Source organism: Nymphaea colorata, chromosome 6, assembly GCF_008831285.2.
Source record: "Nymphaea colorata isolate Beijing-Zhang1983 chromosome 6, ASM883128v2, whole genome shotgun sequence".
Classification (NCBI taxonomy): Eukaryota; Viridiplantae; Streptophyta; class Magnoliopsida; order Nymphaeales; family Nymphaeaceae; genus Nymphaea; species Nymphaea colorata.
The window spans coordinates 6,992,815-7,004,138 of record NC_045143.1 but is presented as its reverse complement, the minus strand read 5'-3'; the positions used below and the strand labels follow the sequence as shown (position 1 = coordinate 7,004,138).

Sequence of the window (11,324 nt, the reverse complement as noted above, 5' to 3'; positions counted from 1 at the left end):
GTCCCTTAGTTTTAGAAAATATTTTTTCAATATAAATGTATAATTTAGTCTCGTTTGTTCGCCCATGCTTCAGGCCTTGCTTCTCACTAAATTGGTAAATTTTACGATTTCTAGTGAACGAGAACTTTTAAAATCTAAATTGCAAGATGAAAGGATTAGACTTGGCCAACTGTTAACCCAACGTCTATGCAGTGTCATTACACGTAGTCATTTAAAGTGGTAGGACCAAGTCAAGGCATGCAGCTTCCTGCAGAATGAGCCAACTTGCCAGATCGCTTCAATGCTGTGGGAATCATCAATTGAAGACTGCCATCAAGGGGCAACCATCTGCAAAAGACTTGTAGTGGACTTAGCTGCTTTTGAATTCTGGTCATCTTCCGTTTGCTTGGTGTGGAGATCTTGATCTCTCCACCTCTAGTCCGTACATAAGAAAGCGAAGTGCTTCATTCTGTTTTCTTGCGACAATTGAGGCGTCGATCGGAGGTGATGATGGGTCGGCGTGGTCTTTTCTTTCTCCTCCGCAGTGCTGCCCTTTTCTTCCTCGTCGGAGCACAGACAGGTAAGGACGTTCTGTCTCCTTGCTTCTTCTTCATGGTGTAGCCATGTTGGAATCACATATTCTACTATGTCTACTCAGTGATATATGTAAAAGTTTACCAAGTACACATGAATTCAGGCAATTAGCAGGTGAAGAATCAACTACGAAAATGGTTTCCAAAAGATCAGAAAGAAACGAAATGTTTTTCCTGGTTCCGAAAACTGGGGGTTTGTTTTGGTTTCTACTAGTTTATGAGCTTTAGCGGCTCCGTTGCAGAATCTGAACTTCGTTTCCATGCATTCTGCAAGAAGAGACAACCACCAGGAATCTTCCTGAGCCTGTAGAAGCCTGCAGTCCAGTTTAGTAAGGTTAGTAAGGGCTATAATCTTCTCAAAAAATGAGGGATGGGGAGCGCCAGTGGAGAAAATTTGTTTTCTGGGTGTAATGCTTAGCCATGTATTTGCGGTAGACGCCTAAATCACCTGCTGAATTGTAATTCACGAGTCAAGTTCAACCTACACCTTGCAGCTTCCAATCCACGAAGGAGCTTCCTTCAGCTCCCCGTTTGTGTTCCCTGTTGTTGCCTGTTCTGAACCCCAAGTTGAAGCAATCAGCAGTTACTGAGGTTCATTAAATCATCACCATTCTGTATTTTTTTTTTCTAAACAAAATATTTCCTTTTCTCTCTCTCCAAGCCGTCCACGAGGAGCCAATAACTTTTTCTGATCTGGCAAGTAAATGCATTTCATAAGTTTTATTGGAAGCGCCATTAGTTTTAAAATCAAACAGGTCGTCCTTCAACCCACAAAAGAAAAGAGTGTACCATTATTTGTCTACATTCGATGAAGAGAAAGAGCAAGAGTTTGGAGTTGTAATATATCTCACTTGGTTGGTGGTGGAACCCGGGGGGACGACCCGCTTCTGGAGTTGTAATATATCTAACGGCCATGGCTTATCAATCATTGGTAGCGGATTTGACAGTAGCGCAATAGGATGTTGAGAGATACAGCAGCATCAGCAGACTCTGTTTAACTACTTGGTAAAGGCTGATATGCATCTTGCACTTCGCCTAGCCACATATTAGTTTTTCGATCTTTCTTTTCATCATTCTTTCTTCTTTTCTTTGTTTTGTGGCTTATTTATTTATTATTTATTTTTTGGTTTTTGCTGATTTTTTGCTTTTTGTTTCTTGGTGACTATTCATCATTCAATTGTGTTAATGAATTCCCATTATGTTCTCTCTCTCTCTCTCTCTCTTCCTTGTGTGTGTGTGCTGGCGGTGAAAGAAGGGGGTTAAATAAATACTAAGAAGCAGGTGTGCTCTTGCTCGTTTTCTTTTGATAGAGAAAATTCTTGACGCCTCTAATACCTTCGAAAATTATATGTGGCAGGGTTTATAAGCATCGACTGCGGGCTGACTGAGAGTCCAAGTTATGTTGATGAGAATGACAATCTCACATACGTGTCTGATGATGGGTTTGTAGACACTGGAGTCAACAGGCAAGTTGATCCTGAGTTAAAGGAGACGAACAAGAGATACCAGACGGTGAGAGCATTCCCAAATTACACAAGAAACTGTTACTATTTTCCGGCTACAATTGGGGCAAGGTACTTCATTCGAGCGGCGTTCATGTATGGCAATTATGACGGGCTCAACACTCCCCCAAGTTTCGACTTGTACCTGGGCGTGGACTTGTGGAACAACATAAAATTGGACAACGTAACTCATCAATATAGGTCCGAGATCATTGTGCAAGCAGAAGCATCTTATACCCATCTATGTCTTGTCGAAACGGGAGGCGGAACGCCTTTCATTTCTTATTTGAAGCTCCGGCCACTGACTGATGACGTCTACGCACCTGCCAATAGCTCTGCCTTGGTTGCACTAACAACTTTCCGACGAGTAAATCTTGGAGCCACTGGATACGTGAGGTGCATTTCTTTTCTTTTCTTGTTCTTCTACAGAGTTTACCGAACATCCTCAATTTTCCTTCTTACAATTTAGTCTCTGAGATAACTGGTTGAAGTCCTTTTTGGCTTGTAACGCCTGTTGCCCTTTCTGTAGTCTTGCCTTGCTAAAATTGATGATGTCAATATCAGTTTCTCACGCAAAAACTAAAATGCTGCGTCGTTTTGAATTTTCAATGACATCAATATGTGTTATTCTTCTTGCAAAAAATAGCATAAATCTTCCTAACAAAATATGAACACATGAAAAAAAACTACAAAAACTACAAAAGAGATCATCAACATTCCTCTTGTTTTCTTCATTTCCTTTCCCTGCACATGTACTCATACTGAGCACAAGCCCACTGCCTTGTTCTTCCTTCTCTTTCTTCCTTCTCTTTCTTCCTTCCTTCCTTCACAGTTGGCACATACTCACGTTGCCCCTCTTGCTGGTGTCAAGAGAGTTCAGTTCGAGAAGGGTACTCTCGTTCCCTCTTTCTTTTATTCAAAAACGGTCAGGTGCCCTTCCTCTTTTCTTGGCCCCCTCACTCAAGTGAGTGAGTGGGTCATCCTTTGAGCCTGGTCCCTTAGTTTTAGAAAATATTTTTTCAATATAAATTTATAATTTAGTCTCGTTTGTTCGCCCCTGCTTCAGGCCTTGCTTCTCACTAAATTGGTAAATTTTACGATTTCTAGTGAACGAGAACTTTTAAAATCTAAATTGCAAGATGAAAGGATTAGACTTGGCCAACTGTTAACCCAACGTCTATGCAGTGTCATTACACGTAGTCATTTAAAGTGGTAGGACCAAGTCAAGGCATGCAGCTTCCTGCAGAATGAGTCAACTTCACAGATCGCTTCAATGCTGTGGGAATCATCAATTGAAGACTGCCATCAAGGGGCAACCATCTGCAAAAGACTTGTAGTGGACTTAGCTGCTTTTGAATTCCGGTCATCTTCCGTTTGCTTGGTGTGGAGATCTTGACCTCTCCACCTCTAGTCCATACATAAGAAAGCGAAGTGCTTCATTCTGTTTTCTTGCGACAATTGAGGCGTCGATCGGAGGTGATGATGGGTCGGCGTGGTCTTTTCTTTCTCCTCTGCAGTGCTGCCCTTTTCTTCCTCGTCGGAGCACAGACAGGTAAGGACTTTCTGTCTCCTTTCTTCTGCATGGTGTAGCCATGTTGGAATCACATATTCTACTATGTCTACTCAGTGATATATGTAAAAGTTTACCAAGTACACATGAATTCAGGCAATTAGCAGGTGAAGAATCAACTACGAAAATGGTTTCCAAAAGATCAGAAAGAAACGAAATGTTTTTCCTGGTTCCGAAAACTGGGGTTGGTCTTGGTTTCTACTAGTTTATGAGCTTTAGCGGCTCCGTTGCAGAATCTGAACTTCGTTTCCATGCATTCTGCAAGAAGAAACAACCACCAGGAATCTTTCCGAGCCTGTAGAAGCCTACAGTCCAGTTTAGTAAGGGCTATAATCTTCTCAAAAAATGAGGGATGGGGAGCGCCAGTGGAGAAAATTTGTTTCTGGGTGTAATGCTTAGCCATTTGTTTGCAGTAGATGCCTACACCACCTGCTGAATTGTAATTCAGGAGTCAAGTTCAACCTACACCTTGCAGCTTCCATTCCAGGAAGGAGCTTCCTTCAGCTCCCCGTTTGTGTTCCCTGTTGTTGCCTGTTCTGAACCCCAAGTTGAAGCAATCAGCAGTTACTGAGGTTCATTAAATCATCACCATTCTGTATTTTTTTTTTCTAAACAAAATATTTCCTTTTCTCTCTCTCCAAGCCGTCCACGAGGAGCCAATAACTTTTTCTGATCTGGCAAGTAAATGCATTTCATAAGTTTTATTGGAAGCGCCATTAGTTTTAAAATCAAACAGGTCGTCCTTCAACCCACAAAAGAAAAGAGTGTACCATTATTTGTCTACATTCGATGAAGAGAAAGAGCAAGAGTTTGGAGTTGTAATATATCTCACTTGGTTGGTGGTGGAACCCGGGGGACGACCCGCTTCTGGAGTTGTAATATATCTAACGGCCATGGCTTATCAATTATTGGTAGCGGATTTGACAGTAGCGCAATAGGATGTTGAGAGATACAGCAGCATCAGCAGACTCTGTTTAACTACTTGGTAAAGGCTGATATGCATCTTGCACTTCGCCTAGCCACATATTAGTTTTTCGATCTTTCTTTTCATCATTCTTTCTTCTTTTCTTTGTTTTGTGGCTTATTTATTTATTATTTATTTTTTTGTTTTTTGCTGATTTTTTGCTTTTTGTTTCTTGGTGACTATTCATCATTCAATTGTGTTAATGAATTCCCATTATGTTCTCTCTCTCTCTCTCTCTCTCGCTTCCTTGTGTGTGTGTGCTGGCGGTGAAAGAAGGGGGTTAAATAAATACTAAGAAGCAGGTGTGCTCTTGCTCGTTTTCTTTTGATAGAGAAAATTCTTGACGCCTCTAATACCTTCGAAAATTATATGTGGCAGGGTTTATAAGCATCGACTGCGGGCTGACTGAGAGTCCAAGTTATGTTGATGAGAATGACAATCTCACATACGTGTCTGATGATGGGTTTGTAGACACTGGAGTCAACAGGCAAGTTGATCCTGAGTTAAAGGAGACGAACAAGAGATACCAGACGGTGAGAGCATTCCCAAATTACACAAGAAACTGTTACTATTTTCCGGCTACAATTGGGGCAAGGTACTTCATTCGAGCGGCGTTCATGTATGGCAATTATGACGGGCTCAACACTCCCCCAAGTTTCGACTTGTACCTGGGCGTGGACTTGTGGAACAACATAAAATTGGACAACGTAACTCATCAATATAGGTCCGAGATCATTGTGCAAGCAGAAGCATCTTATACCCATCTATGTCTTGTCGAAACGGGAGGCGGAACGCCTTTCATTTCTTATTTGAAGCTCCGGCCACTGACTGATGACGTCTACGCACCTGCCAATAGCTCTGCCTTGGTTGCACTAACAACTTTCCGACGAGTAAATCTTGGAGCCACTGGATACGTGAGGTGCATTTCTTTTCTTTTCTTGTTCTTCTACAGAGTTTACCGAACATCCTCAATTTTCCTTCTTACAATTTAGTCTCTGAGATAACTGGTTGAAGTCCTTTTTGGCTTGTAACGCCTGTTGCCCTTTCTGTAGTCTTGCCTTGCTAAAATTGATGATGTCAATATCAGTTTCTCACGCAAAAACTAAAATGCTGCGTCGTTTTGAATTTTCAATGACATCAATATGTGTTATTCTTCTTGCAAAAAATAGCATAAATCTTCCTAACAAAATATGAACACATGAAAAAAAAACTACAAAAACTACAAAAGAGATCATCAACATTCCTCTTGTTTTCTTCATTTCCTTTCCCTGCACATGTACTCATACTGAGCACAAGCCCACTGCCTTGTTCTTCCTTCTCTTTCTTCCTTCTCTTTCTTCCTTCCTTCCTTCACAGTTGGCACATACTCACGTTGCCCCTCTTGCTGGTGTCAAGAGAGTTCAGTTCGAGAAGGGTACTCTCGTTCCCTCTTTCTTTTATTCAAAAACGGTCAGGTGCCCTTCCTCTTTTCTTGGCCCCCTCACTCAAGTGAGTGAGTGGGTCATCCTTTGAGCCTGGTCCCTTAGTTTTAGAAAATATTTTTTCAATATAAATTTATAATTTAGTCTCGTTTGTTCGCCCCTGCTTCAGGCCTTGCTTCTCACTAAATTGGTAAATTTTACGATTTCTAGTGAACGAGAACTTTTAAAATCTAAATTGCAAGATGAAAGGATTAGACTTGGCCAACTGTTAACCCAACGTCTATGCAGTGTCATTACACGTAGTCATTTAAAGTGGTAGGACCAAGTCAAGGCATGCAGCTTCCTGCAGAATGAGTCAACTTCACAGATCGCTTCAATGCTGTGGGAATCATCAATTGAAGACTGCCATCAAGGGGCAACCATCTGCAAAAGACTTGTAGTGGACTTAGCTGCTTTTGAATTCCGGTCATCTTCCGTTTGCTTGGTGTGGAGATCTTGACCTCTCCACCTCTAGTCCATACATAAGAAAGCGAAGTGCTTCATTCTGTTTTCTTGCGACAATTGAGGCGTCGATCGGAGGTGATGATGGGTCGGCGTGGTCTTTTCTTTCTCCTCTGCAGTGCTGCCCTTTTCTTCCTCGTCGGAGCACAGACAGGTAAGGACTTTCTGTCTCCTTTCTTCTGCATGGTGTAGCCATGTTGGAATCACATATTCTACTATGTCTACTCAGTGATATATGTAAAAGTTTACCAAGTACACATGAATTCAGGCAATTAGCAGGTGAAGAATCAACTACGAAAATGGTTTCCAAAAGATCAGAAAGAAACGAAATGTTTTTCCTGGTTCCGAAAACTGGGGGTTGGTCTTGGTTTCTACTAGTTTATGAGCTTTAGCGGCTCCGTTGCAGAATCTGAACTTCGTTTCCATGCATTCTGCAAGAAGAAACAACCACCAGGAATCTTTCCGAGCCTGTAGAAGCCTACAGTCCAGTTTAGTAAGGGCTATAATCTTCTCAAAAAATGAGGGATGGGGAGCGCCAGTGGAGAAAATTTGTTTCTGGGTGTAATGCTTAGCCATTTGTTTGCAGTAGATGCCTACACCACCTGCTGAATTGTAATTCAGGAGTCAAGTTCAACCTACACCTTGCAGCTTCCATTCCAGGAAGGAGCTTCCTTCAGCTCCCCGTTTGTGTTCCCTGTTGTTGCCTGTTCTGAACCCCAAGTTGAAGCAATCAGCAGTTACTGAGGTTCATTAAATCATCACCATTCTGTATTTTTTTTTTCTAAACAAAATATTTCCTTTTCTCTCTCTCCAAGCCGTCCACGAGGAGCCAATAACTTTTTCTGATCTGGCAAGTAAATGCATTTCATAAGTTTTATTGGAAGCGCCATTAGTTTTAAAATCAAACAGGTCGTCCTTCAACCCACAAAAGAAAAGAGTGTACCATTATTTGTCTACATTCGATGAAGAGAAAGAGCAAGAGTTTGGAGTTGTAATATATCTCACTTGGTTGGTGGTGGAACCCGGGGGGACGACCCGCTTCTGGAGTTGTAATATATCTAACGGCCATGGCTTATCAATTATTGGTAGCGGATTTGACAGTAGCGCAATAGGATGTTGAGAGATACAGCAGCATCAGCAGACTCTGTTTAACTACTTGGTAAAGGCTGATATGCATCTTGCACTTCGCCTAGCCACATATTAGTTTTTCGATCTTTCTTTTCATCATTCTTTCTTCTTTTCTTTGTTTTGTGGCTTATTTATTTATTATTTATTTTTTTGTTTTTTGCTGATTTTTTGCTTTTTGTTTCTTGGTGACTATTCATCATTCAATTGTGTTAATGAATTCCCATTATGTTCTCTCTCTCTCTCTCTCTCTCTCTTCCTTGTGTGTGTGTGCTGGCGGTGAAAGAAGGGGGTTAAATAAATACTAAGAAGCAGGTGTGCTCTTGCTCGTTTTCTTTTGATAGAGAAAATTCTTGACGCCTCTAATACCTTCGAAAATTATATGTGGCAGGGTTTATAAGCATCGACTGCGGGCTGACTGAGAGTCCAAGTTATGTTGATGAGAATGACAATCTCACATACGTGTCTGATGATGGGTTTGTAGACACTGGAGTCAACAGGCAAGTTGATCCTGAGTTAAAGGAGACGAACAAGAGATACCAGACGGTGAGAGCATTCCCAAATTACACAAGAAACTGTTACTATTTTCCGGCTACAATTGGGGCAAGGTACTTCATTCGAGTGGCGTTCATGTATGGCAATTATGACGGGCTCAACACTCCCCCAAGTTTCGACTTGTACCTGGGCGTGGACTTGTGGGACAACATAAAATTGGACAACGTAACTCATCAATATAGGTCCGAGATCATTGTGCAAGCAGAAGCATCTTATACCCATCTATGTCTTGTCGAAACGGGAGGCGGAACGCCTTTCATTTCTTATTTGAAGCTCCGGCCACTGACTGATGACGTCTACGCACCTGCCAATAGCTCTGCCTTGGTTGCACTAACAACTTTCCGACGAGTAAATCTTGGAGCCACTGGATACGTGAGGTGCATTTCTTTTCTTTTCTTGTTCTTCTACAGAGTTTACCGAACATCCTCAATTTTCCTTCTTACAATTTAGTCTCTGAGATAACTGGTTGAAGTCCTTTTTGGCTTGTAACGCCTGTTGCCCTTTCTGTAGTCTTGCCTTGCTAAAATTGATGATGTCAATATCAGTTTCTCACGCAAAAACTAAAATGCTGCGTCGTTTTGAATTTTCAAATTCTGGCATCGTTGTTTGAGGAGTTGACTGAAACTGCAACTGCCAAATACCCCATCGCAGGTACCCAGATGACCGCTTCGATCGTATATGGACGCCGGACTACGATTCATACGGGACACCCTACAACACCAGTGAGAAGATAGTGGAGAGTGAAAGGAGCCCATTCTTTGCGTTGCCCTCTGTTGTAATGCAGACTGCTGTCTACCAGCTTGGTGGAATAAACATCAGCTGGCTTGGGGGAGCCGACCGTAGCTTCTATGTTTTCTTGGAATTCGCGGACATATTGCCGACGTTGTCTGGTACACAGAGGCAAATGCAGGTTCTCGAGAATGGGCAATACTGGGGTGAGGTCAACGTTTCAAACCTCTCGCCCAGTATTCTATACTCAACCTCTCCCTCAAGCGCCCCCCAGTTTACATTCTCCATACAATCGGCCAATGATTCGGACGAGGGCGCCGTCCTCAACTCCTTCGAGGTGTACGAAGTCCTGACTCTCAGTGGCTCTACTACTGATGCCGGAGATGGTGTGTGCAACGACGCTTATTAACTAGCTCTTTTTTCTGATAGTCTATTAACTAGCCTATTCTCCTCTTTGCTTTTCTTTCCATTTTCTTGTTTCCCTTTTTTCCCATTCTTTTGCTTCATCATTATGACCATCATCAATATCATATTCGTCGTGGAAGAACTACAAAAAATGTACGTCCTCCAGAAACAGGGGTCGAACCGAAGGAATAAATTGAAGTCATAGTGGCTCTCACAATTTTCGCAGGAAAGCCTTCCTCTTGTACCTTTCAGAATACCCTTCTGCTTCTAAGCTTGGGCCAGTTGCACTGCAGAATCCAAAAAAACTTTGAAAAGTTACCATTGAAGATCATCCGGTTCCATTTGACTAGGGAAAATAAACTAGAAGACTCGACAACCATATTTTATTAGTGAAGTAAATAGTTTCAGACTATTCACCATCATGAAGTTTACCTCATTTCACAACTTGCCTAGATCAGAACTGGAGTGCAGCTCAGGTCGGTAGAATTGAGCAGCCTAGCAGTATTTTAGGCTCTGTATGGAGGCCCGAAATTCAGACGGAAATAAGGTTCCAATGTATTTACAATTTTGCACACCCCACAATCTGTATGGAAGTTTCTTTTTATTCTCTCTGATGGTATGTGGACTTGTCGGGTAGCTTTGGCAATTTCGCTCACATAACGATGTCTAGTTCAAAGTTTTGATTGATGGTTCTTACTTTTTAATTCTTCCACTTTTGGAAATTTTCAAACTCTTTTGGGCAGTTACTGCTATCACGGCCATCAAAGAGTACTATCAACTAAAGAGAAATTGGATTGGTGATCCTTGTCTTCCTGACAATTCTCCATGGGATGGCTTGACCTGTGGCAATGATTCGAGACCATGGATAGTGACTTTGTAAGAACTTTGTCCCTTCAGAACATGATTCGTATGAAATTTCCCTCTCAACTCATTTATATTTGAGGAAAATTCATTTTCAGGGATCTTTCTAATGGTGGGCTAAGTGGCGAAATCGTCGACCATATTTCTAAACTGACTGAGCTTAAGACATTGTGAGTCCATGACTGAATTTGATATTTAGATTGCGAACCTAAATTTCTGGGTAGCAACCACATCGACACAAACATGATCGCTTTTTCTGTTCCTCATCTTATTTCAGGAACTTATCAAGGAACAACCTGCAGGGACCAGTGCCACCATTCCTACAGGAGATGCCCAATTTGATCAACATGTGAGTACTGGTTCAAATTAAGGTGCTGGTTCAGTAGTGGATATCAGTAATTCTTTTTACATGGCAATTATTGCTTCAATTCAGAGATCTATCAAGCAACAGTCTCTCTGGATCGATCCCCAATGGCTTGCAGGAAAAAGTGAAGAATGGAGAAGTCATGTTAAGGTTTGTCGCAATCTAAGAAGCTCAAAAAATACTACACATATTTTTCGTCCAGAAGGTCGGACTAACTTTTTCATTTTTCACCATTTAAAGGATTGACAACAATCCTCTAATTTGCCAACAAGATGGATGCAACCAACAAGAGAGCAGCAACAGTAGCAGTAGCAGTAGCGCTACGGCGGGCAGCAAAGGCAGTAACTCTGCAACTGGTCTCAAGAACAGTTACACTGTAACTGCAATTTCAGTGGCGATATATCTTCTTTTGGCAAGCTGTCTATCGTCCTGAATTGGTTGTCAATATGTACAAGAAAACAGGGTGACTTGATTCCTTGAACTGTGTGCTTAGAAGACATGTATTGGTTATTTTTCCCCATTTGCTGCGGATGGACAAGTTTGTTTCTTTGTATACGAGACCTGAACAGTGAAGCCGAGCTCTTATTAGAACGTCAACGAGAACCATATCGCAGACAACAGGGCGCTAGTAAATTGTGTGGTTGAGAACTCTATGACCTATGAGATTTCAAGCATTTTAGTGTTTAATTCTTATGGATCGTATTATATATTCAGTTAAACAGGTTTTTGTGGACTTTAATCATTTTCAAGTTTAA

General features: G+C 41.6%; 1 protein-coding gene across 8 annotated transcripts; it reads left to right on the top strand.

The window, feature by feature from the left end:
- Nucleotides 1-361: 361 nt before the first annotated feature.
- Nucleotides 362-11,324, top strand: LOC116256037 (putative leucine-rich repeat receptor-like serine/threonine-protein kinase At2g19230). Of its 8 annotated transcripts, none has more exons than XM_050078518.1 (9): nucleotides 2,334-2,470; nucleotides 6,318-6,684; nucleotides 8,047-8,587; nucleotides 8,862-9,325; nucleotides 10,088-10,220; nucleotides 10,304-10,375; nucleotides 10,483-10,554; nucleotides 10,639-10,719; nucleotides 10,810-11,324. In XM_050078518.1, exons 2-9 carry the CDS (start codon nucleotides 6,612-6,614, stop codon nucleotides 11,000-11,002), a joined length of 1,629 nt encoding a protein of 542 aa, XP_049934475.1. In that variant the 5' UTR covers nucleotides 2,334-2,470; nucleotides 6,318-6,611; the 3' UTR covers nucleotides 11,003-11,324. The 8 variants fall into 8 exon arrangements, with proteins under 8 accessions (XP_049934478.1, XP_049934479.1, XP_049934477.1 ...); XM_050078517.1 differs by lacking the exon at nucleotides 6,318-6,684 and adding an exon at nucleotides 3,260-3,626; XM_050078516.1 differs by lacking the exons at nucleotides 6,318-6,684; nucleotides 8,047-8,587 and adding exons at nucleotides 3,260-3,626; nucleotides 4,987-5,527.